Source organism: Gekko japonicus, unplaced genomic scaffold (genome assembly GCF_001447785.1).
Source record: "Gekko japonicus isolate JY-2015 unplaced genomic scaffold, Gekko_japonicus_V1.1 scaffold2054, whole genome shotgun sequence".
Lineage (NCBI taxonomy): Eukaryota > Metazoa > Chordata > Lepidosauria > Squamata > Gekkonidae > Gekko > Gekko japonicus.
This window is the reverse complement of record NW_015165306.1, coordinates 311,165-338,573: the sequence shown is the minus strand read 5'-3', so window position 1 is coordinate 338,573 and position 27,409 is coordinate 311,165. Positions and strand designations below refer to the sequence as shown.

At 44.1% G+C, this 27,409-nt stretch overlaps 1 protein-coding gene across 1 annotated transcript in view; it reads left to right on the top strand.

Moving 5' to 3' along the window:
• Nucleotides 1-5,666: 5,666 nt before the first annotated feature.
• LOC107109754 (rho guanine nucleotide exchange factor 10-like) overlaps nucleotides 5,667-27,409 on the top strand; it is a gene marked incomplete at its 5' end in the record, with an annotated part of 99,195 nt that continues 77,452 nt past the window's right edge. The window contains 7 exons of the mRNA XM_015410442.1: nucleotides 5,667-5,744; nucleotides 5,928-6,107; nucleotides 6,442-6,558; nucleotides 9,244-9,336; nucleotides 9,944-10,114; nucleotides 12,035-12,180; nucleotides 17,293-17,465. Coding sequence (XP_015265928.1) covers nucleotides 5,667-5,744; nucleotides 5,928-6,107; nucleotides 6,442-6,558; nucleotides 9,244-9,336; nucleotides 9,944-10,114; nucleotides 12,035-12,180; nucleotides 17,293-17,465 — 958 coding nt within the window. The remainder of the gene's footprint in view (nucleotides 5,745-5,927; nucleotides 6,108-6,441; nucleotides 6,559-9,243; nucleotides 9,337-9,943; nucleotides 10,115-12,034; nucleotides 12,181-17,292; nucleotides 17,466-27,409) is intronic.

Sequence of the window (27,409 nt, the reverse complement as noted above, 5' to 3'; positions counted from 1 at the left end):
TCACTCCTAGCCTATGCATATTTAGGGGTCATAAAAAGCAAAATGGCCACGTCTGCCAGACCTATTAAAAATGACCACCCAATAGCGTCTATTGGTTGGTGATGTAAAAATGGCCGCCCAGTTTAAATTGGTCGAGGACCATTGGGCCCACAGCCGTTTCTAGTTCCTTGCCGTTTAAAGAGCGTCTGGTATGTTTTAAATTGGGCCCTAAATGCAGACTGCGCCGTTTAAATATACTCCCCTGCATGGCCTAACGGCCAGCGAACCAACTGCCGCACTTATGAGATCTCCTTGGGAAGCCACACTACACCAACCTCCCCTTCTTTATGCGGCTAGCCGTTTGAAACTACCCGCTTGGGTAAAGGGGCACTGGCTCGACCACTGCCCTTATGGGGACTCTGCTGACTGATTTTTTTTTAAAGTAATTGACACCCTGTAATGGGACTGCTGTTCTGAGGCGGACTGGAATGAGTTCGCCTAACTGCTCCTGTTCCAAATGCCGCCCTTATGGGGCTACTGCTGCAGCCTCTACTGGCCCTCTCTTGTCACCCAGCGCTAGTGCGGGCCCCACTACTGTCCGCCACTGTCAAAACACAAGCGGGCACTGCTATTTCCAAAGCCGTCCCCTCAATATGCTCTTAATAACAGAATCAAGGGCCCTTTTGAGGGGGGGAGGGGGAACATTCAACAACCGCTGCTGGCTGTAATCTCTGGTGATCGCCTCCCCACGCTGTGGGCCACCCCTGACGGAGCAAGTTCTGACACCTGGGCCGATACCCTCCCCAGAGCCACTCCTGAAATAACCACGCCGCAAACCGCTGCTGCCAACCCTAGGGATGAAGGAAATGCAGCCGTGGCTGCCTAAAAGAGGGCCACTGCTTGCTGCCACTCCGGGAGACCACCAGACGCCTCTCTTCTTCTGCCCAGAGCTGCCCAAATCAGCACTGGAGCCGCTCAGGCTCGCCGCGCTAGACACCTCCGCAAACCGGGCCCAGGCTAGCAAGGTAGGCCACTGCCCTTCCTTCCTCCCCCTCCGTGCTCGAAGCTACACCTTTGAGCACGAGTCAGCAACTGACTGGGCGGGAGCGGAGCCCCACGGTTTGGCCGAGCCAGCTCTGCCCACCCCACCCACATCTGTTGCTGCCCCGTCTCCTCCAGGGCAGCAAAACAGCCCCCGGACCTCATCGGCTTCGCCGGGAGGCCAGGAACTCCAATATTTTAAATAGATAAAAGCAATGGAAAGAAATCTTTAAGGTAAAGGTAACAGGTTTAAACATAAACATGGTATTTAAGGTATCATGTTTGGCCTCTTGGAATATGATGCATGTTGAACTATGAACTGGCTTTACGTTAGCCTTCTCCTAGAGCCAGTTTGGTGTAGTGGTTAAGTGCGCGGACTCTAATCTGGGAGAACCGGGTTTGATTCCCCACTCCTCCACTTGCACCTGGCTGGATGACCTTGGGCAAGCCGTAGGTCTGATAAGAGCTGTTCTTGAAAAAGAGCAGTTTCTGTCAAGAGCTCTCTCAGCCCCATCTACCTCACAGGGTGTCTGTTGTGGGGAGGGGAAGGAAAAGGAGTTTGTAAGCCGCTCTGAGACACCTTTGGGTAGTGAAGGGCGGGGGATAAATCCAATCTCCTCCTCCTCCTCTTCTTCCTCCTCTTCTCCCTCTTCTTCTTCCTCTTCTTCTTCAGAACAAGTGCCTGTGAATCTACATCAGTATAATGTGGGTTGTCATAATCTTTAGCTACCTTGTTGGGTGGCAAAGGTTGTCTTTTCATGAGTTGTCTTCAGTGTGTGTTATATCATGCCTGCAAGGACTGTTATATGATTTCAGTACTTGCCAGTGTCTTTGGTCCAGTCATTTAATGGCATCATCAGTAACATGCTTACTTTGACTAGCTACAAGCCTGTAAAGTTCATTATATGCTCGTAGGAGTCAGTTTCATCCCTTGCATCTTCATTTCTGTATGTATATTGTACACTTTTTTTGTGCCTCTGCCATGTTCTATTTATTTAGGATACCTGAAATCAAAGAAAATACATTAAAATGTTATTTAGGGTTATGAAAATACGTTATTCTAATGGATAGCAGTGTAATTCTAGAATGGTTAATGCATGTTTGTTTCACTGTTCAGAAATAACTAGAAAGCAGATTAAAAGAATGGCTCACTTCAGATATCACACAAAACCATGGTTTAATTTGTGATTTTCCCCATTACTATGTATGAATGTGAAAGTTGAACAATGAAGAAAGCTGGCAGGAAAAAAGTTAATTAATTTGAAATGTGGTGTTGGGAGAGAGTTTTACAGATACCATGGACCTCCAAAGGGACAAATCTGTGGGTTCTAGATCAAATGAAGCCTGAACTCTTCCTAGAAGCCAAAATGACTAAACTGAGGCTCTCATACTTTGGTCACAAGCTGACAAGAGTCACTAGAAAAATATGATAATGCTAGGAAAAGTTGAAGGCAGCAGGAAAAAAGGAAGACCAACATGAGATAGATTGACTCCGTAAATGAAGCCACAGCCTTCATTTTGCAAGACCTGGAAAGGGTGATAGGACATTTTGGAGGTCATTAATTCATAGGGATGACACCCAGCTATATCTGTTGTTGGGCGGTCGGTCCAACTCCAACCCAGATGACATGGAGCGGGCGCTTCAGGATGTTGCGGGCTGGCTTAGACTGAGTCGATTGAAATTGAATCCAATGAAGACGGAGGTCCTATGCTTGAGTTGGAACGGGTCGGAGGTAGGGATTCCACTACCGACCTTTGGTAGGGCGCCACTGGTGCCAGTGCCGAGGGTTAGGAGTCTGGGAGTGCTCCTGGATGCCTCCTTAACAATGTAGGCCCAAGTAGCAGCCACTGCCAAGGTGGCCTTTTACCACCTACGGCTGATTAGGCAGTTGGTTCCCTTCCTCAAACGCAATGACCTAGCAACAATGATCCACACAATGGTCACCTTGAGATTAGACTACTGCAACACTCTCTACATGGGGCTGCCCTTGTCCCAGACCCGGAGGCTGCAGCTAGTGCAGAATGCTGCAGCCAGGCTGTTGATGGGTCTCTCTATACGGGACCACATCCAGCCTGTGTTGAGGACACTGCACTGACTGCCTATAGCATACTGGATTCAGTTCAAGGTGCTGGTTTTAACCTTTATTTTTTTTATAAATATATTTATTTCAGTTTTCTTATGCATTACATCATGCATCCATGTTACAGTACCTTTACAGAGTCGTCTAGGTATCAGTTTATATCATATTTTCATCTATCCATTTATAAAACATTCCCCATCTATTAGTAAATATATTCATATTCTTATTTTCTAGTATTGTAGTCAATTTGTCTATTTCGACTACCTCCCACACTTTGGTAATTAATTCTCTACGAGACGGTATCCTCTCAGCTTTCCAGTTTTTGGCAAATAATATGCGTGCTGCCGTAAGAATAAATCCCGTAACGTATTTTTCTTCATTTTTCATCTTATCTGGCATTACATTCAACAGAAAAGTTTCTGGTCTGAAGGGTATATCTAATTCATACATATCTATTAACATCTTATGTATCCTCTGCCAATATTGTTGGGACTTGGGGCATCTCCACCACATATGATAGAAGGTGCCCACATTATTTTTACACTTCCAGCAATTTTTAGATGCGTTTGGGTAGCATTTGGCTATTTTATCCGGAGACCAGTGCCACCGATGAAACATTTTAAATATATTTTCCTTATATGGAATTGCTCGTACTTGTTTTGCAGTTACCCAAATTTTTGACCAGTCTTCTATGATATAGCCTAAGTCTTGCATCCATGTAATCATTGTACATTTAACCTCTTCATCCAATTCGAAATTAGTAAGGAACAAATTATACAATTTTTGGATTAACTTATCATTTGTCGATAGCCATAATTTATCCAGTTCATTTTTTTCACAATAAATTCCTTTTTTTTCATCCTTCTCAAAACATGATCTCAATTGCATATTTTCCCACCAGGATAGCTTTATTCGGTGGGTTTTAACCTTTAAAGCCCTATATGGTTAGGGGCCTGCCTACTTGAGGGACTGCCTTTCTCCATATGTGCCCCAGAGAGCACTGAGGTCAGGGTCGCAACATAGTTTGACCCTCCCTGGTCCAAAAGAAGCCAGGCTGAATATCACGAGAGCCAGGGCTTTCTCAGTGGCAGCCCCATACTGGTGGAATGAGCTCCCGGATAACATCAGGGCCCTGTGGGACCTCTTACAGTTCCACAGGGCCTGTAAAATGGAGCTCTTCCACCAGGCTTTCGATTAGGAGCCGCCACTGATGAATGTGACCTAGAATATCTTCTGGCCTGAAATCTAGAACATCTTCTGGCCTGAAACCTTGCTGGATACTACCCCTATCATTGGGTGTGATTTGGATTATTGCCACCATCTGTCGGTTTTACTTGTAAACTGTTGCTGTTTTAACTTGGTATTGTATTTATTAATCATTTTAACTCTGTATTGTTTATGTTATTTTAACTCTGTTAGCCGCCTTGAGCCAGTGTGCCTGGCAAGGTGGGATACAAATAGAAATAATAAATAAATTAAGTTGAAAGTAACTTGACAACATGCAACACACACCCAATTTGTGAATGTAGGTTTCAGCACCTTAGCCCTTTTCCCCTGCCTTCCCAGCAAAGACTGGTATCCCAGTCTGCATTGAGATTTCTGATTAAGATCAGAATCTTGCTGTGTCAGCAGCTCCTTTACCATTGTCTGGCACCAGTATGAGAGTGAGGAAGCCATTATTTCATCTTTCGAAGTCTTCAGCCACACTCAAGCAAAGCTAACAACCACAGATCCACCCTCAGGCACTCATGCGGGAAGCTGCCTGGCTTTTTAACCCTTTCCTAACATCAAACCTGAAGAAACCAGCTTCCCAGTGCTGATTTAACAGCAACCCAAACACACAAGGACCCAGCAATACCCCTTCCCCCAGAGCACCATGCCAGAATTGGTAACTTTATGTCATTCAAAAATATCATGCATGAGTGCCTATTTCCCAGAATGGAGCAGCAGGCAGGGGAGCAATATAAGGGGATAGGAGGAGCAATATGCTGCCTTTTCCTTCCACAGGGGCCCTGAAAAGTCCAAAATAATTTTATCTATGAAAAAGTAAATATGGGTTACTTGTGTCAATGAATAAACTTCCTTTGAGGAGCGCACATTAAACAATCTAAGTTCCCTTTAATGTACCCAAGCACTTGCAAATTAGAGTGGTCAAGGTTTTAAAATGAATCGGAGGGAAATAACATTAAAAGTAGTCTCATATCCAATCCTAGAGAAGATGTGTGTATTGTCTGTATGTATTTCACTTTTTGATATTTGTTGCTTTTTATCTAGCAGTTTTCCTAAAGCAATACCAATGAGACAGGTGGCATGCTTAGGTCATGATATCAATTTTGATTTTGTATTACTGTTTGTACTTTTGTGCACACACAAATCCATACTCCCTTAACTGTGGTTAATGTTTACCGGAACTGGAACTTGGCTAATGTAGACCTTAACTATGATTAATACTAACTGGGTGGAGATGGAGCCTGTTAGCACTGACTATGGTTAAACTCTGTGCTACTGTATCTATTGACTGTAGTTCTTAAAATGTGATTTTTGTAACTGTTCTTTATATAACAGGTTGTGAGAAGATATATTTTAGGTGCCGTCGTTGACAGTGAGAAGAATTACGTGGATGCTCTCAAAAGGATTCTTGAGGTGACTAAATACACTTTGCCTTTCTAAACTCAGACACAGCTAGTTGGTTATTTCATTGGCATTGAGGAGAAAATTGTTACTTTGATTCATTCTTACCAGTTTATATGTTTTTTACTATAAACATGAATTTAAACTATCCTTGAGATATGATTATTTAAATAATACTCATCGTTGTTACTTCAGCAATATGAGAAACCCCTGTCAGAGCTGGAACCCAAATTACTGAGTGAAAGAAAACTAAAGGTGGTCTTCTATCGAATTAAAGAAATCCTTCAGTGTCATTCAATGTTCCAAATCGCTTTGGCCAGTCGCGTCTCTGAGTGGGATTCTGTTGAAATGATTGGAGATGTTTTTGTTGCATCAGTAAGTAATCAGTAATTGGACGGGGCGGTGGGGGGGAGGAATGATAACAACTGAACCCTTAGAGCCCTATGAATTCTATATCATCATTGTATTTGTGACAAACTGGGGAAGATCTTGTGCCAAAGAAATATGTGTGGCTGATCTGTGCACAAGTTCAGATTATGTCTTTTGCAAAAATTCTAATAGAGCCAGTAACTTTTTGTTGTTTTTAGGAAAGGTGTGAATTTTCTTTGTATATGTGTTTAAATATTCATGCTGAATACTCCATGCTGACTAGTACTAAATTATATGCAGGAGCTACATTTGTAACACTCTTATTTTTATGCATTTTCAGTTTTCTAAGTCTATGGTACTAGATGCATATAGTGAATATGTAAACAATTTTAGCACTGCAGTGGGGATTCTGAAGAAAACTTGTGCCACAAAACCTGCCTTCCTTGAATTTTTAAAGGTGAGTGCTCTTAGGTTAAAAAAATTGGGTAGGTAAGAACAAAATGGGGTCTTCAAATAGAGGGAAGAATTTAACTAGATTAGAGGCTTGACTATACAAGACTCTGGAAATCCTTGTATGGGTTTTCAGCTCTCTCAAATAGCAGCCAGTTGGGGGCTGAAAACATCCATGTTCCTGTCATTAATTTCCTGAGTGTTGTCTTGTTAAGCCTTTAGTTTACTGGGTCTGTTTTGTTAATTGGTGCTCAGTTCAGTTTTGCAGACTATCATAGTAACTGTAATTAGCTGGATATGAATGCTTCATCCTTTCACTGGCCGCTGTTTAATAAATTCTGCACTGAACAAACCAAATATAGTATAGATTTGTTCATGTATGTATTTGTATATGTTTTTTTAATAGTCATGCTGTAGGTGTGTATGTAGGTGATATACTGTCACTCTACAGGTCACTAAAATGCATTCATTACAAGTAACATGTACACCTTCTCTACCCACTCACTGATGACTAAGAATGGGATTGACAGATTCTGGTGTTCTGTACTAAAATGTCCTTGCCACAAATTCCAGTCATTATTTGGGAAATTACATGCTCTAGGGGTAGGCTTGTCAAGTCCCCCCGGGGGGCGGGGAAACCCCCGCCCCAGAGGCCCGTTCCCTGCCACTGGCGGATCGGGCCCCGGGGGGAACCCCACCCCCAAAGTACGCGACGTGCACGTCACCCGGAAATGACGCAACCACACCGGGCACGGTGGGGGCGGGGCCACAGTCATCCAAGGGAAAACGGTCATCCGAGGGAAAACGGTCATCCGAGGGAAAACTCTATGGTTTTCCCTCAGATGGTCGTGGCCCCGCCCCCAGCATGCCTGGCGTGGTCGCGTCACTTCCGGGTGACGGGGTTGCGGCGTGCACGCGCTCCAGGAGCAAGGCGGGGTGCCCCCCGCTCCAGCAGCAGGTAAGACTTGGCAACCCTATCTAGGGGTTGTGCAGCTTCCACTGGTGCTTCTTCAGCTGAGACAGTCTCAGTAGAGCTTGGATTCAGGTGGGCATCCATGTTGGTTTGAAGCAATAGAACAAAGTTTGAATCCAGTGGCATCTTTAAGACCAACGAAGTTTAATTCTGGTTATAGGCTTTTGTGTATCTGAAGAAGTGTGCATGCACACAAAAGCTTATACCCAGAATTAAACTTTGTTGGTCTTAAAAGGTGCCACTGGACAACTCAGCTGGTAGGTTTTTTTTTTGCAGTCTGTTGCTACAGTTCCAACCTGTCTCTGGAGAGGTTTTATGACAACAAGCCCTTCAGGTTCCAGATATTCCTGGGGTTTGACTGCTGGATTGTCTTGCATAGTTTGTAGGAAGTAGCTGTGATTAATAGTAATGAACTGGAAGAACCTCCTGCTTTTACTCCTATAGGTTTACATCAGGCTGAAGAATATTATTCTATATGAGTTGCATTTGGTTAAGCTATCTTTGGTAGTAACAGAAATGGAAAGGGAAATTGCTGAACTGCAAGTTATTTCAACACTTGGAACAAAAACCTCCCCAGGACTCAATGGGGATGTTGGCTTTTTATCCCATTACATATGCTAACTCATTCAGATCTCACATTTGTATTCTCAACAAGGACTATAAATCCTCTGTATTTTAGTGGATTTCTTTTTCAGAATAGTATATTAGAATACTGAATGTAATGCAAGGAATATTGGGATGTCTGCTGACAACATTACATCCAGCTCAAAACATGCTGTTAAGTGCCCTCCACCGTGCCTGAGAGGAGATAATTAAGATTCTGTTACTTCCTACAATCAGAAAAAACACCTTTAGACATGTATTTGCTATTTTGACATATTTATTGTTTTACAACTGTAGACCTTATAATCTTAACTTGTTATTTGGTTTTTCACTTTGCATAACTTGAACATCACCATGTTACATGTTAATTTGCTGTTAAGTCCCTGTGTATAAGTTAGAGCCTCATCTACCATTCCAATGTATTTGAAAAAGTGTGCCTTGCACTTGAAAGCTCATACCTTTAATAAACTTTTGTTGGTCTTAACGGTGCCACCGGACTCTAAATTTGTTCTGCTGCTTCAGACCAACACGGCTGACTATCTGGATCTACCTGAACCTAGCTTGCAGTAATTGACTGTTTTGTTTAGTGTGCCTTACAACTTCTAACACTGCAAAATCAGTCAAACTTGCTATGTATCTAGTTAAAAATTCTATATTCTTTCGGGCTTTGCTGATTAAGTTGCAATTGTAAGTAATATTTTACATATGGTAATGTGAATGTGTGCACATAGCCAAACATCCATTTCCATCTTCTCAAAATATATCTTCTCAAAAAGTATGTTATGCGTTAGCATACAATTAGTAGTGTCAATGCAGTGCTTTCCAGTGTTTAGAGTATGTCATGCACATTATTTTATTGTAATCCTTGCAAAGTCACTCCATTATCACCCTAATATTGCAAGTGCCTTTGTTAAGGCCACATAGCACAAGTAAAATCTGAACCAAGGACCTCCTGGAACAAATGCTCTGCTATTTTAGTGGTGATATCTTCACAGTCATCTCACCAATATCAGTCCATGAACTTTAAATATCTAGTTCAGATCCAGTGTTATAGGCCTAACATTTTTATTTTCTCACAAGCAATACTGACAATAACAGAGACTTTTCTCATTACAGCTATGCCAAGAATCTAGTCCTGATAGGATTACACTTTATGGCTTAATGATGAAACCCATACAACGTTTTCCTCAATTCATCCTCCTGCTACAGGCAAGTCATGGTGTTAACAGTACAAGGGACTTCTGCTTTGATACGTCTCTGAGAGAGCTTTGATATGCTTTGGCGCAAAGTTCTCTAGTAGTATTGAACAGAATAAAAAGAGAGTGGTTGAAATGTTAATGGTGGGCTATTGGGAACTGAGATAAAGTTAGACTTGTTCATTTGAGACCATTTGTTTGGGCAATTCTGAATAAATAATAGATATAAATAACACTGTTTCAAAGGAGGTGTAAAAGCAGTTGTTCAAAAACAAATGCACAGTTGAAATACAATGAAAAGGGCTAAAACACAGATGCTGAATCATCTGCCCCTCAACCACAGCCCACCACCCCACCACAAAGCTGACAATAAAAACTGACCACTTTGGGGGCTTTAACAGTCTTCAGATAAGTATGAAATTCTTTGATTGTGAAGTACTAAGAATGCATGTCATGCCATGCTTTCGTTGCAGATTGTATTGTCAATCGGATTCCACTGGTAGATTGTAGATACACTGGTCAGGCATAGTAGGCTTGATCATTGTGATGGATTCCAGAGGATAAAGCATCCTGAACTGTGCTGAAAGAGTAACCATGAAGGCTCTGCTTTCTCTTTTAAGGATATGTTAAAGAACACTACTAAAGGCCACCCTGACAGGCTGCCTCTGCAGATGGCTCTCACAGAACTTGAGATGCTGGCAGAGAAACTGAATGAAAGGAAGAAGGATGCAGACCAGCGATGTGAAATAAAACAGATTGCAAAGGCCATGAATGAACGATATCTAAACAAGGTTGGGACAGCACAGTTTGCTCTCATGGTTTCTTCATTGAGAAAATGGGTTAGAATGCAGTGGTTTTTGCACTCAGATGCTGTGGAATGTTTGGGGTTTTTTTGTGCTGTATGTACGTGGGGTTATGGGAATGTTATTCCATTGAACTGCATGGAGGATAGCTTCACAACAATGACATATTATCTCATAAAGGTACAGTTATTGTCCATGGTCACAGTTGTTCTGATTACTGACTAATCCTTCCTGTGTCTCCTGCACAAATGTATTTCAATGTTATGCAAAACTGGAAAAGCTTTTCATCTTTTCTCATAATGTTGTAGGAAAGTAGATTTTAAAGTTCAGGAATAGCAAAAATAGGTAAGACTTAGAAAACCAGCATAAATATCAACAACCCAGAGTTAATGACTTTTAATTCCTATGGATTTCAAGGCTGTATCATGCATTGTCAGGTATTATGCTATCATCACGTTATAGCAGTCATTTGCAACTGAATTTTCCTGTGTGGACAAAACCATCTAGTTGCAAAGAATTGCTGTAGACCTGTGACAGCACAATATCCAAAAATGCAGCCCAAGGTGAAAAAGAGAGTTCATGGCTCATTCTTCAACTGCCCTTCACAATGGAATTACCAGATGAGTGTACCAAGTGGTCATTCTTTCCTGTTCCTGTTTGTTCCAGCCACTTCATCCTCCTTTCCATCAAAGCTGCCTTCTCCACCTTAGCTGTGGAGGGGCTTTATTTCTGTCCCCTGTTGAAGCTGAAGGTGATACTAGTGGCCAAGAAAGGGAAGCGATGGTACAGAACAGCAAATTATCTCTATCATATTTTTAGATTGCTTTGTAAATTGCTAAGGGTGGCATGTATGTTTGTCAGTTCCATTCTGAACATGGGCTTGTAGGATGGCTGACGAATGTGCTGAGAGCGCTTCTTTTTGTGATATAAAACTAAATGCTCTTAGGCAGGATGTTGACTTTAGTGTTAAGTTCTTAAGGCAGAGATAATAATAGGCCTTGGAGTTCCCAGCCTAGAGAAAAGATAGAGAGACATGGAAGGAAAAGTCACTATGTCAAAAAAAGTCTTGTTAACAGACCGCTGAAGAGGCTTTAAGGTTGGACTTGATCTTTTACTCCATTTTCAAAACAACTCTGCAAGAAAGCTAGGTGATGGTTAGAGCAGCTAACAGTAAAGAAATGCCTTTAATGGAAATGATGTGATGTCTTCAGCACCACAGAACAAGGTCAACAAAAGAATGGCATACCATTTATTTATGGGATTTTTATTCCGCCCTACCCAAACAGGCTCAGGGTGGATCACAACAAATCGAGTCAAAGACTCGTTAAAATAAAATCACATTAAAATCACAAAAACAATAAAATTGGTAGCAGCAATATAAATATGTAGGGGCTGCAAGGTGGAATCAGATGGGCCCTTTCAGCAGGTTGGGAACTAAAGCAGGGAGGCCAACTGAGGTGGATGCCCACTGCCTCAACTGAAGGCCTAGTGGAACAGCACCATTTGCTGGCCCTGTGAAACAATAAAAGGTCCCACAGGGCCCTGATCTCCAGAGGGAGCTGATTCGACCAGGCTGGGGCCAAGGCAGAAAAGGCCCTGGCCAAGGCTAAACGAACATCCTTTGGGCCGGGGGTAACCAGTAAATGTTGGTCCTCTGAGCGCAAGGCTCTTTGGGGCACATATGGGAAGATGTGGTCCTTCAGATGTGCCAGTGTCAGGCCGTGTAAGGTTTTGAAGGTTAGTACCAACACCTTGAAATGGACCCGGTACTCAATTGGTAGCCAGTGCAAGTGGCACAATAACGGCCGAATGCATGTATGAATTCATGTGTGCTTTAAAGATATATAGGCAAAGCTATAGGAGTGTTATATCATGAATTGGCTAATATATTCTTTTTTTATACTTCAGTTACTTAGCAGTGGCAACAGATACCTCATACGAACTGACGATATGCTGGAAACTGTTTACAATGACCGAGGGGAAATAGTCAAAACCAAAGAACGACGGCTGTTCATGTTAAATGATGTATTAATGTGTGCTACGGTGCATTTCCGGTAAGGGTCTACTCACATTCTCTTTAAAAAAGTGCTAAGAAGCCTGAGATAAAAAGAGCTGTACATGCACTTGTGCACACATGCTAATGGTTATGGGAAGTTTTCATCTTGAGCTACAGAAACGGTACTCTTGATAGCTTAGTGTTGTAATTGTATTGTTTTGTTTGTTTACCTTTTGACCCAACTCAGGGCCCTCAAGGCAGCAAACATTAAAATGAGTCAAACGTTGGAACAAAATACTATCAAAACATATTAACAGATAAAGAGGGAGGAGGGCTAAAGAAGTTAATGAGGAAATGCCAAACAAAACGAAAAAGTCTCCACCTACCAGTGGAAGGCCACAATAGAGGGAGACAGGTGAATCTCCCTGAGGGAGGGAGCTCCAAAGTTTCACTGCCATGACCAAGAAAACCCTTCCTTGGGTTGCCCCTTGTCTAGTCTTAGGTGGTGGGGCCACCCAAAGCAGGGACCAGAAGGTTGGGTAGGTTCCTATGGGAGTAGGCAGTCCTCAAAATATGCTAGAATTGGGTCTAGAAGCAAATTGGGAGCCATTGTAGATGAAACAAGACTGGAGTGACATGGTCCCTATGACCCACTGCTGTCAGCACTCTGGATGCTGCATTCTTTATCTACTGTGGTTAGCCTTCAAGAGCAGCTCCAAGTACAGCACATTTCAGTAATATATGTTGCAAGGGCGTGTACCACAGTGGCATCACGTTAGTAACATTGTAGAGGTTCCAGTTTTGGTGGCACAGCACACGCTTTGCACCCTAAAGTTTCTTTTCCTAAAATATGGGCTGCAAAAAGCCTCTTATCAAGTCTCTGGAAGGCCCCTGCCAGTATACTCATTTTTCAGTAATCTGGCATAGCATAAACACAGCTCCAAATGCTGAAGCCTAACTCACTGTGAGCTGTTTGATTTTTTAGGAAGACTTCCTTTTGTTTGCAAATGTTTAATATTGTAACGATCGGTGCTTTAATCTGGGAGATGCAAATTTTGCTGCCAGCTCTGCTATAGATTTCCTGGCATTTGCACACTCCCTCTTGTAATGTACCATACTGTTTTACATCTCTGATTGATTGAATGGGGTTAGGATTGCAAAGCAGCTCTCATACTTATGTTGTGATGCAGTGGAGCAACCCATGCAAGGATTTTGTGTGCAGCTAGGTTTCTTCTTTTCTTTCCCCCTGAGCCTTTTTCACAAGCGTCTGGAGTTCCCAGTATATTATGGTACTGAAAAAGCGTGTATGGGAGGGTTTCTGGGTTCCTAAAGCAAAAGCCCAACCAAACATACAAGTGTGACCTGATATTCTTGTGTCATGCAGCAGACCACAGCTTTACACCTAATGCTAAGCCTTATTTATTCAGATAGTTTGGTGAGATTTCCTGTAATCTTTAAGATTGTAGTCTATGGCATCAATCACATGTATTGTTTTAAGATTTATTGAAGTCAACAATAGCTAGCAGGTGGAATGGTTGTATGATGCAGGGTCTTAAATTACTTCATAACTGATCAGGTTTAATGCTGAATGAAAGTGTAGTATTAGCATTCAGGCTAAATCATGAACATCACATGGCTCTTCCTCTCTTCCGAAATGTGTCATTCTGTCTAGGATTGCCAACTGGCCTGGTGAAAAATGTCCTGTCCCTTGTTGGAAATGGATAGCTGAAGCTTTTCATGGCATGGAGGTAAATAGCATCACTTGGTACTTAATGTCTCTTTAAACCTCTGCTAAAGGGGCACAACATTTCCCCCAAGGACTGTTGGCAATTCCATCCTTTGTCATGAGTGGGCTGTCTTTACATTATTCAAAACCTAAGCAACCAGATGCTTGTGTTGGGCTTTGCCCTTTTAACTTAAAACTGTACACAAGCTTTCTGCTTTCTTTGTTCTAGTCCAACTGCATCTTCCATGGTAGCACATTTAGCTTATCTCTGAGACCTGGTTGCAAGCTTTCTTTTATCTCAGAATCTGCTACAGCAACAAATCCATTCTTCATTTTGCTAGAATACCAATAAAAGCGGAGCATCTAAAACTAGATTATCATTCCTTTGGGTCTCCACAGTTCACAGATATTTGTGTTTTCGACCAAATCTATTTTGGGATCTAAATCACTGCCAAAAAGCCTGTCATATTAGGCAATAAATTGTTCTGATTGTAGTATTGAAATATATATAGAGAGTACTTTTAGTAGAAGCTTTCTTTAATTCCTTTACAACTTCTAAGTGATCCGTCATAGAAAACTTCCACTAACAGCAGGTGGGGCAATTTTTTGCCATTCTCCTCTCCCCCTGCAGAACCTCCGACTCCCCCTGCCCTCCACAAGTGGCATTTTGGACTGCAGCAGGAGGCGGAGGCAGGTAGGCAAGAAAGTCATGCCCTGCTGATGGAAGTGACTTCATGCCAGCGAGGAGGATTGGGGTTGTGCAGGCACTCCAGGGTTGTGCACCAATATTGTGCATAGGCACGATGCCAGCATGCCCCCACTCCCCCTGCATTTGTCTTTGAAGCGCTGGTAAGGAATGCTGGGGGGGAGGGGCAGGGAGGACTGCTGGGAGGATCCAGCCCACATCTTCCATGAGCACAAAAGTTCAGTGGGACACAAACTAGTGTTTCTTCAGGAACTTCTTTTCCCAACAAACTTTTTCTTTGTTTATATATCACTTCCTCTTTCATTGCCATCACATTAGAAATACATTTCTATATGTGTTTGCAAGGTGAGTGAAGCAAAGGGCAAAGCCCTCAAAAGTCAAGTTTGGTACTTGAATACCATGCGGAATCCTCACCAAAATAAACACCATTTAATCCACAGCATGATAAGGCCTCAATAAGCTAGACTCATAAAGCCTGGGACAATATATCATGGGGTAAAATGGACCTTCTAAGCCCTTTAATTGGACGGTATTGTATCCAGCTTTCCTCTTACTGTGTGTAGAGTGCTTCTTCCTTGCTTTAGGTTGGCAAGGCATTACACACTAATCATTGTAGCATATCTTGAATAGAATGCCCAGTCGAGTGACTCTAGGAAAGCACAGCACACATTCCGCTCTGTAAGAACAGTATATTGAAAATGGCTTCCTAATGGTAAATGATCCTTGCCCAACCCACACACTTTGCAAATGTTTGCCCCATCCGGTTATGTGTGTTCCGTACTCTCTTGGGAATGTAGGCGAGGGGTTGCATCATGGTGTAGGTGGCAAATATTTGCAAATGCTGTGGGCTGGCTGGGCTGCTCTTGGGAAAGAAATTCTTCTTGGCAGCATCCCCATGGCAACTGTTCTGGCTCTGACATTCTGAAGTGAACAGGGCCTGTCTTTATGCACTAATTAGAAATGCTGAATGAAAGGAGGAGCCATGAGAATTTGTGCCAGTCGTGGTGACTGCAGATTCACTTAAAGTCACATATGGTACACTGGGAGAATAAGTATATTGACAGTAATAAGTTTGATGACTTCCACATTTTTGGGGGGGGGGCGTATAGGAGAAAATTAAGATCCTGCTTTCTATGAAATGAAGGGCTGTTGTTCCTGTACTTCTGCTTGTACTTTTTTCTTGTTAAGATTTTTTTCTGTAGAGCTTGTGTGTGGATTTCAGCTCCGTATGCCTTATCCTTCTTACTGTCCCCTTGCATGTTGTATTTGATTTGAGAATACTTTGCATGACCATGAACAGCACAGCACAAAGACAGCCAGTGATGATCTGAGATTGGCTACACAAGGTGTTTCCTCAAATTGCAGCACCACACAGGATGGGGAAAACCAGGGGTCTTGTTGTAGAAAAAGAGCTGCCGGAGCTCATTAGCATAACTCATTAGCATAACTTATTTGCATATGCCACGCCCCCTGACATCACCGGAAGTGACAGAAGGCCACACCCCCTGACATCACCGGAAGTGTGTCAGAAGGCCCGGCTACTTACCCTCCTGCTTCATCCTCATTCCCAAACGGAATGAGGATCGAAGCAGAGGGCGGGGTAAAGAAGGGGGCGGGGCTTCACCATGTGACGGCCCCGCCCCCTAGAGGTTCTCTTCCGGAGCTCCGTACCTGAGAGCTCCCCCCCGACTAGAGCCCTGGTGAAAACAAAGGGAAGGTTACAAAACTGTTTTTTCCCTTTTGAGTGATAGAATGCTGATCTTTTAAGTAGGAAAAAGTATTTTCCTAGGAAACTTATTTATTTACTTTGCAGAAACAGCTTAAAACATCTTTTCCCCAGCTTTGACCTGGATAGCCCAGGCAAGCCCCATCTCGTCAGATCTTGGAAGTTAAGCAGGGCCGACCCTGGCAAGTATTTGGTTGGGAGACCTCCAGAGAATACCAGGGCCGAGAGGCCAGTGGGAGGCTATCAAGCCACTTCTCTGAATGTCCTCCGTTCTCCAGTAGGAGTCACCAGAGTTCTCCATGGCTTCCAAGCATGGGCACACACACACAGACAAATTGCAAAAAATACCCTCTAAAAACCATCTTTTTCCCTAGGAAAGTTTTTTTTTTAAATGCTCAATACAATCCTTGACTTTCTTGTCATTGCTGTATACTGACAGGACAAAATTAAAATGACTTTTGCAGTGTGTTGCTGTCCCTTATTGGGGAGGAGCTATTGCTCAAGGACAGAGATGTTCTACCAGGCCTACGGTTGAGGACAGCAATGGCCCACATTGTAGCTCTCATCATGGCCTACGTCCATGACTGGTCCCTGATCTGCCCTGGGGGAGGGAACGAACTGCATTTTTAAGCCATTGACTAATGCTGTTGATTTTATTGTAATCTGTAATTTATTTATTATTCTGGATTTTAACCTGTTGTGCACCACCCTGAGCCCTCTATGGAAGGGCGGTCTATAATTTTAAATAACAATAATCTATTTGGGATGCAGAAGATCCCAAATTCAATCCCTGGCATCTCCAGTCAAGGGATCAGGTAATAGATGATGTGAATGACCTTCAGCTGAAACCTTGGAGAACTGCTGCCAATCTGAGTAGACAATGATGGACCAATGGTCTGGTTCAGTTCATGTGTTCATTTGTATTCATTGTTAAGGAAAGCATACCTTGCATATAAATGAGATAATATTTGATAGTCAGTACCATTTTATCTATTTTTCATCTTCCTTTTAGTTCTTCTCATGAAAGGAGCAGCATTGTGACCGGCCAAAGGTATTTACTAAAATGGAGCGTGCCCCTTGGACATGTGGAAGTCATAGAGTATGGGAGTAATGATGGTCAAGACGAGAACTGTAGGTTCCCTCCACAACATTCCTCTGAGAATATTGTTGTTAATCCTAAACCAAGTAAGTAACACCCCAAAAGTATTTGTAGTTGCTACATTGAAACGGAGTGTGTAAAGTACTTAAAACCTTTACAATGCTATGCAATCTCACTCTGGTGTATATTAACTAAATGTTTAATATTCAGAATGCATGTAGAAAGGAGCAAGAGTCCAGCAGCACTTTAAAGACTAGCAAAATTTGTGGCAGGGTATGAACTTTCATGAAGACAGCTCTTACCCTGGCACAACTTTTACTATACTTTAAGGTGCTGCTGTACTCTTGCTCTTTTCTGCTGCTACAGACAGACTAACACAGCTTCTCATCTTGGGTCTTTACTGTTTTGAAGGTGTGATCTTTTAAGATCTCTCCCTCTGTTTTCCAACATTTGTAGTGTGGATTCTATAAATTCTTTAATCAGGCTGGGATTGAAAGCTGTAGTTGAAAGTCTCCTAGGAGTAATCATGGAGGGAACTCATCTCTGAACTCCTACACCCACAATTGATGTGTTTAAAAATACAGTTTGTCAAAAATGTTTTCTACCTTCTTAGTCCACCCCATACATCTCAAAAAGGACTGGTCTAATATATGGTTAACTACAAAACAGTTGAGAACGATATCTTATAAGGAAAATGTCTTTAAAATGTTCCACCGGTGGCATTGGTCTCCGGATAAAATCGCCAAATGTTATAGGAATGCACCGAAAAATTGTTGGAAATGTAAGCATAATGTGGGTACCTTCTATCATATGTGGTGGAGGTGCCCCAAAGCCCAACAATAGGATGCTGATAGGTATATTTGAGATATTTTTACCTTTCAAACCAGAAATCTTTCTGTTAAATTTAATGCCAGAGAAGTTGAAAATGGAAGAAAAGTATGTAATTGCATTCATTATTACAGCAGCTCGTATTTTGTTTGCCAAAAACTGGAAACTAGAAAGGATACCTTCTCAAAGAGACCTGATTACTAAAATACAAGAAGTAGTTGAAGTAGATAAACTAACTACAATATTGGAAAATAAGGATATGGAAATATTTAACGCCAGATGGGTAAAGTTTTATAAATGGACTAAAGAAAATAAAGTATAATGATAGATTATAATGACTCTGTTAAGATACTGATGAATGTAGAAGTGATATATGCATGATGTAATGCATAAGAAAACGAAAATAAAAATACTGTTTAAAAAAAAAAAAAAAGCTTCTCCTGAAAATTAGCTGACTCTCAGAAACTGAATTAGGAATATGATGCTGTGGCAAGAGGGAAATCATCAGAAATCCCTGTCTATGTGCTGGCATAAGTACACCAAGCTCCACAACTGGAGCCAAATCTTCTCCCAGTGGGTGTGCCTGCTGAAGAGATTTCTATTGATTTCATCCTCTTGCTGCAGCCTCCAATTTTCTCTGACATTCATCAATTGTGTTGGATGGGGCACAGAGGTATGCTAGAAAGGGAATGGTATTAGAAATCTCTCCTGGAAATGTCCTCTCTTTGTGGTAGGGTTGCCAAATTATTTTCACTTACCGGCGGGGGTCCTTCCTGCTGGTCCAAGAGCTCAGTGCGGACGCGTGCGCGCGTGGGCGCGCCGGAATCGGGGCCCGGGGGAACCCCCGCGTGCGCGTCACCCGGAAGTGACGTCGCACGCTGGGGGCGGGGCCCCGCCGTTTGAGGGGAAAACTCTTTGTTTTCCCCTCAAACGGCGTGGCCCCGCCCCCAGCGTGCCACGTCACTTCCGGGTTTCCCCCGGGCCCCGATTCCGGCGCGCCGGGAATCGGGGCTCCGAAGCGGGGGAATCCCCACCCCCCGGCTGCATTTGGCAGCCCTACTTTGTGGGCCCATGCCTGCATATTCAGTCCACGGCTACAGGGACATTTGAAAAAGCAATGAGTATCAGTGTTCTTGTTCTTGCATTTGCTATGGTTATTATTGTATTACAAGGAATTAGACATAGGACGTACATCCACAAGATTACTTGTACCTTTTCTTATAAATGGGAATGCACATTTTATGGCTAGGGGCCTGATCCTTTCTGGATCACAGCTCAGGTATTTTTAAAGATATGAATGCCTTAAAATATATCAGAACAAAGTTTAAGTCCAGTGGCACCTTTAAAACCAACAGTTTTATTCTAGGTATAATATTTCATGTGCATGTACACTTCTTCATATAGAAGTGTGCATGCACACGATAGATTATACCTAGAACAATAGATTATACCTAGAATATATGTCAGTTCCTTAAGTGTGTGTAAGGGATGAGGGCTGAATGAGCCTATAATTTACTAAGACCTGATGATTGGGTCATAAGTTTGACAGGATCCATCCTTGGAGGAGGAAGGTAGCCTGGTGGAGGTAATTGCCGGCAGCTGCAAGCCTCGGTTATCTCAAGGGAGTGGCAGTAGCCCAGATCAGGAGATGCTGATTACCTTTCAGGAGGCACCAGAGTATCCTTGGACATTGAGTTGATAAGCTGCCTCAGGAGATGGAACTGGATTCTGTTTTATGGTGATTCACTACTGAACTGTCTAAGAGGACTTGTCACATAAGAAGCTGCAGCTTCTCTTTTTAAGATTGCCAACATAACTTTGCATTTTAAATGTTTTTATTGCCGACTGCTCATAGGTTGGATGATTTCTGCACTGCATACATCCTGAGTGTTTGAATGTTTTTATTCAATTAAATGAAATAAGCTTTTTAAGGATATTTGCTGTGTGCTGAGAGTTTCCAGTCTGCTGGCTAGCTGCAATCTTATCTATTGAAGCGAACCCCAAGGTCAGTCAGACCTGACATGGTGGCAGCGGTTTGCAACTGAGGATGCATTTTGCAGTACTGGCAGTACTCAGTGTTAAAACTCTCTGCCTGGGAAAGCACAGTGATTGGACAAGTCCAGTGGCACCCCCCCGTGCGCTCAACAATTATGGGGTTGCCAACCTCCAGGCAGGGCTTGGAGAGAAGGAAGACTTTCCTCCATGAATTGCTCTGATCCTGATGGGGGAGATGAAACAAGAAAGATGCAGTGTGGAGAGAAATCCCGGAGCGAAAAGCCCCCCCCCCGTCACATACACCCCTCAGCAGAAAGAGATTTTCTCTTTCTTTCTTGCTCGCTCTCTCGCTCTATCTTTCTCTTTCCCCACATCTCCTTATCCTGTTTGGGTGTGCTGAGAGCTCCTTGGGCTGCATAGATCCCAGGGCACCTCAGGAGGACAGACCCCTCATTGGTAGCCAGGACAGGAGGCTTTCTTGCCCCCATCCTGCCCCTCATCTCTGGCCTGATCCAGACTCCCCGGTCCCTCCCTGCCATGCGACAGGTAGAAATCCACCTGGTGAAAGTTCCCCACTATGCTGAGTTGTGGCAGCAAGGCTGGCTGGATTGGGCTGCTGAACACCCAGGAATATCGGAGGGTGCGGGACACCTGCCAGGAAAGAAGTGCCCTTTGTGGGAGCAACCCCCCCTCCACCCGCCCCCCCAGCCCCAAACAGTGGAGGCCACCGTCAGCCTTCCCCCACCCTGGGGTTTGTCCCGGAACCAGGGGTGGCTGCTGGGATAAAAAGGCTGGGAGGAATTGGCGGGCCGGCAGAAGCAAGGAGGACCAGTCAAGAGGAGGCAGCACCGGTCCCAAGACGGCTCATCTTCCTCGCCCACGCCACTCCCCAGCCTGGTCCTTTCCGGGCTGCCCACCAGCTCTCTCTCCTGTCCCACTGCCCACCTCCCTTCTGCTCGCCTGATGGTCGCTTCAGACTCCCTCACTGTGCCTGCCGCCTCTTCTCCCTGGGGGTGGGGACTCCCCCCTGCCTCCCCCCCACAGCCGGCGGGTGAGTAGTGAAGGCTCCGAGGCTGCTGAGAAGGAGCTTGGGATCGGGGCCACCCCCCCCCAAGGACTACACTGCATGACACCCCCCTCCCTGGCGGTGGACATGGATGGGGTCCCATCTCTGGAGCAAGGGATGTGTCTTCCACTGCGGGTGGAAGGAGGGAGGGCGGCCGCATCGGGAATCGGGGGGGGGGGACAAAGAGGCGGCGGTGGCCAGGGTGCATGGCACGAGCTTTTGACGGGGGTGGGGGGCTTTTGGCGAGGGAGGGTGGCTCAGTTCAGTGCCCGCTGTGGCGCCAGTGCCCCCATGATGGCCCCGCTCTAGGCGAAAGTCTAGTTTGCCTAGTGAGTGAGCTGGCCCTGTCTGTGGGAGTCCTTGCTGTTTCCTACTAAGCCCAAAAGGAGGGAGTTTGGCAAGGGGCGTGAGAGTCCTCACTTTCCCTCACCAAGCAAGCAAGCTGTCCCACCTGCCTGCTGACCTGGCAGTGAAGGTGTTGATCAGCAGGAGTGGGAGTCCTCACCCTCTCACAGAGCTGGCAATCAGGGAGTCAGGTGGGGAAGTTTGGCAGTTCTCCCTGCCCACAGCTGCACTGGCAATTAGGGAGCTGGGCAGAGGAAGTAGCAAGTGTGTGTGGTGTGTGTGTGTGTGTGAGAGAGAGAGAGAGAGAGAGAGAAGCCATGGCATGCTCAATGATGGAGGACAGGACCCGGGCTTGGCAGCAGAGCAATGGATGGAGGGATTCCCCCCATGAGTAGTGTTGGTCTTTGCTTGTCTGTATACGAAGTTTGAGGATATTTAAATCCGGTTATTGGAGCTATGTACGGCAAGACAGATCTTTCTACAGACCAGGTTTGCCAAAAAAATGTGAAAACTAAAAAAAAAATGCATGGGAGGGGGAACTCAAAATGATAAAAGGAGGGCCCGTAGTTTTAACAAAAAGATTCCCTCAGTGGCCATTGCCAGGCAACCACAGTATTCCAAGGTTTGGTTTCTGTGCATCAAAGGCCGGGGGGGGAGGGGGCAGAGTCTTTTCCAGGGCTGTTTTAACCTTTTAGGGAAGACTTGTTGGGACCAGCCCTGACAGCAATCCAATTCCAGTAACCTTTATTGGCATAACAGTGACTCTATAAAAATAATAGTACAAATCAACCCATATGTCAACAAAGGAAAACAATCGGAGTACAGCAGTTTGTAACACTGTATATAGTAAAGATAAAAATTTGGAACAGTAATCTCGTGTCGCAGTAATTAAAACAGTTACAATAAGAAGCTTAACTATCCAAAGAGGATAGACACACCTTATCTCTCTTGCTCATTCTCCATCTCCTTACCTCTTCCTCTTCCCTCCTTTCTTTCCTCTTTTTCTTGGCCCCTGAGTACATTTGCCAGGAACTCTGCCACCTGCTCAGTAACTTCATGGTTTTTGTCCACTAGCAAGAATTTAATACCTCTATCGGTCACAGCCTTAGAGAGTTGGAGGAGGGGACTAATCAAGTGTGAATGTAGCTGAGTAAACAGCGGGCAGTTTAAAAGGATATGCTGAACCAGAGTCAGGTTCTTTGCAGAGGCATCTGCAGAATCTTGCCTCATAGAGGATACCCTCGTATCTCCCTGTGACCACAGCTGAGGGAAATATATTGAATCTGGCCAGCATAAATGCTCTGCATTGTGAGAAGGGTTTGTTAAGCTCGAAAAATACAGAGCCATAGAGTTTTGCGGGAAAGCAAGACCCAGGAAATGGGGGGAACAAGTCCCCTCTGCTCTAGCTTTTATTAATTGTACGTCAATATCCTGAATTCTCCTTTGAATTATTTGGAACTAGCAGTAAAGCCCGTTGTGGAAATAAATACAACGAGATCTAGAAAGAGGCTCTGGGGGAGTGCTCTGGCTTTGGGGAAACAGTGTCATTTTGCTGTGGTGACCTTAGCAGGGTATAATGACAGAGTCCACTGTTTTCTCCAGAGGAACTGATCTCTGCTCCCTGAAGAGTAGTTGTGAGTGATCTGTAGCCCTCACCTGGAGATTGGCAACAATTGTTACCCAGGATGAAATGGCTGGTTTGGAGGGTGGAGTCTATGGCATTCTACCTGTCTGAGATCCCACCCCTCCGCAAACCCCACCCTCTCCAGGCTCCACCCCTCAAATCCCCAGGAATTTGCCAGCCTGGAGTTGGCAACCCCATCTCCTTCCCAGCTAACCATCAACCTACCATTATCTGTCCCTTTGACTTCAGCTGACTTCCACCCTCCCTTCTGCAGAGCAATTGTAATTTTGAGTGGTCTCCAGCCCTCACCTGGAGATTGGCAACAATGGTTCCCCATGAGGGACTGAGTGGTTTGGAGGGTGGAGTCTATGGCATTGTACCTGTCTGAGGTCCCACCCCTCCTCAAACCTCACCCTCTTCAGGCTCCATCCCTCAAATTTCCAGGAATTTCCCATCGGGAGTTGGCAACCCTATCAGGATTGTAGCAGTGGGAGATCTCCAGGTCCCACCTGGAGATTGGCAACCCTAGGGGAAAGTCAGCTGCACAGCAGGGGGTTGAAGAGAATGGTTTGATGGGTGCTGGGCCAAGATTGGCAACAATAGTTCCCCAGGAGCAAATAGCTGGGTTGGAGGGTGGAGTCTATGGCACTGTAACCTGTCTGATGTCCCCCTCTCCGGCCTCCACTCCTCAAATCTCCAGGATTTTCCATACCTAAAGCTGGCAACTTTATTTCCTCCCCTCTCAGTAGCCTCTTATTTTGCCTTAAATTGGTTTTGATGCCAGCAGAGTGAGAAAATGCCAGAGGCTCTGGGTGGGTGCCTCATCGTAAATGCACCAAACAATTCCTAAAGATTTGCCAAAACACTACTCTGTCGACAAATTGCAGCACTTTGAATTAGCACCAGAGCTTTAAGAGCTCTCCAGCTGTCACCTGGAGACTGGCAACAGCTTGTTTGGAGGGTGGGGAGTATGGCATTGTATCTGTCTGAGGTCCCCCTCTTCCTCCTCCTCAGACCCCACCCTCAGCAGGCTTCATCCCTAAAATATCCTGGAATTTTCCAACCTGGAGTTGGCAACCCTATGTCCCCCCCAGCCTCTGCCTAGAGAAAGGGCAGTCTTTCCCTGCAGTGGGAACCAAAGCAGCTGTCATCATTCTCCTCTCCCCCCTATGAGGTATGTTAAGGTTGAAAGTGTGTGAATGGTCCATAATCCCCCAGGCAGCTTTTAAAACATGATCCTGGGACCTACACACCACCAGACATTCCAACTGCCTCGTGGGGGGGGGGAGTATGAGGTGTGGAATGGAGTGAAGTCCAATCAGCTTCCATATGCAAAAGACCTTGAAGGTTCCATATGCAACTGACATTCCAACTGCCTTGCGGGGAGGGGGGTGAGTTTGAGGTGTGGAATGCAGTGAAGTCCAATCAGCTTCCATATGCAAAAGACCTTGAAGGTTCCATATGCAACTGACATTCCAACTGCCTTGCGGGGAGGGGGGTGAGTTTGAGGTGTGGAATGTAGTGAAGTCCAATCAGCTTCCATATGCAAAAGACCTTGAAACGCTGGGCGGGACTGCACAAAGCAGCCAGTCAACCCAGCCAGCGTCTTCTGACTGACAGTTCAAGCATCCATACACTAAAGGAGTGCATTTTAGAACTTTGGCACCCACTATTCAATTATATATAAGGAGAGATATGTAGATTTCATTGGAGTTAACCGGGGAGTCTAAATCAATACCTAAAGAATTAATTTTCTCTCTTATTGATTGAGACCATTTAGAAACATACGGGTCAGCAATTTTAAAAAGCAATAAGACTATTTGGAGGGGGTTGAAAGTAACGGTGTAACCAGTATTTGATAGCAGCAATCCAAGCTCTAGATTCTATGGTATAGAGACTCAGCTCAGCACACAAGGTGAAATAACTAACCGAGCTGGGAATGCCAAGGATGGGGCGCAGAAAGATTGCATTAATATGTTCAACCCTTTTATTAAGATCCTGAATCCACACAGGAACCCCATACAGTAATTGGGGAACCATTGTAGCCCGGAAAATCCGTAGGGTGGCCGGGACAAATTGGTTGCCTTTTTGATAGTGAAAATGAGTTATAGCAGCCATCTTGTTCCTAGCCAGCAGGCTAAGAGAGTGTTCCCAATGCATGGACCATTTTAGATTATAATGAAAAAGAATACCCAGATATCTGAAAGATTTAACTTGTTCAATTTCTCTTCCATCGATCTTCCAGACAAAACGCCTCCATGATTTAGAAAATACCAAAATTTTAGTCTTATCAAAATTAATAAATAAGGGGAGGCGGGGAAACAGTGCAGCAACGTGGTTGAGTTTTCTCAGGGCTCTGAGACTCACCAACTTCTGGAGCTTTTTAGGACTTCTGCTCCATATGCTTATCTAATTCCCTCTTGGTGCCATCCATGCTGGTAGCCGCCACCACCTTCTGTGGCAGTGAATTTCACGTGTCAATCACTCTTTGGGTGAAAAAGTACTTCCTTTTATCCGTTCTAACCCAACTGCTCAGCAATTTCATTGAGTACCCTTGAGTTCTTGTATTGTGAGAAAGGGAGAAAAGTACTTCTTTCTCTACCTGCTCTATCCCATGCGGTTGACATTCCCTCCCCATTTTGCAATATACATAAGGGATCCAAGGTAAAGTGCCAGTACTCATCTGCCGAAAAATTGGTGCAATCTATTTCTAGCTAGGTGGCATTCTGCATCAAACCAGGAGTTAGTTGAGCTTTTCACATGCTTACAGCCAAATGGTTGGGCAAAATCACTGAGTTCATCAACAATAGAATTATAAACTAAGAGAGACTCTGTTAGCGATTTAGTGCAAAATAGCTTTTGGTTTAATTGCATCCCAATATCACTATGCATCCATTGTTGGATCTGTGTCGAGAGGGTTGAGGTCCATTTTATTCTCTTATATAAAGGGCAGTCAGTGTTTTTAACACTAAACAGGGGAGACCTATCTGGAACACAGCTTATTCTAAAAGTCAACAACATAGGAGAACATTGCCAATCATAAACTTAGTGATATGATCTCTCAAGTCTGTTGAGGTAATCACGTAGTCAACACTACAATCGCAAGGGGAGATGTAAGTGTATTGGCCCTGCAGATCATATTCAGGGGAACCATTCATTATATATAGATTGAATTCCACACAAAAGTCCACCAGAGGGCATCCAGTCTGGTTTATAACTGCGTCTTTAGATTGTCTAGAATCTAAGAATGGGAGAGGTGTGTGGTCCTCATCTCCCCAACTCAACAAATTGCCTAACTGATTGTTATTAGGCCCTAATCTTGCATTAAGATCACCAGCTAAAGAAGAGCAGCCTTAGAGGGCAAGGGTCTAACTGGCTAACAGTATGATTGATAATTATTGAACAAACAACACAGGACAGCCTTAAACCAGCCCCTTATATTAGTTTTCGATGCAGGAAGTGTATAGGAAGTGAAATCACTGATCTCAATATCTCTGGGTGACCAAATCTCCTGTAAGAGAATAATGTCAAAATCCTTCAAAAAGCTCAATATTTTGCTTTCAACTGGATCAGGGTGGTTTTTGAGTCATGGAGACCTGGCCCCCAGTGCGTGAAGCAATAAAGAAGAGTGCCTCTGGAAAGAAAAAGAAAAAAAAGCTCAATAAAGCAGGATCTCTGCATTTACTTCCCCGTCCCGCAATATTCCAGGATATGAGCTGGAAGGCTTGTCCCTGGGGTTGTCTACATTTTTGGTTGTTATAATCTAGTCAATCTAGCTCAGATATTAGATTGAGAGATTTGTTATGTTCAGAGCAAATACAGCCATTTGTCCCAACTTTAGATGGAGAACTAGCTGGTGGGGTCATTGAAGTCTTCTGATGAGGTAATCCAATTAATTCATTCAACCTCTATTAAGAGGTTGCTATAAGAACCATTTTTGATGTTTTGAAGATGATTGGAGCTTTGGGGAAATATATTTTGGATGCTCTTCCCTTGTAATTGTCGTTCAGCATCCACTGAAGAGCTTGGTTCTAAGAGGTCTGCTGTAACACTCAGGTTTTTACGAGCTTTGGACCTCTCAACTGGCTGTGTCTCCAAATCTTTAATCTCACCCAGTTTATGGCACATAAAATCCAGTCTATCAATAACTGATTGTTGCTCATTGCAAGGGA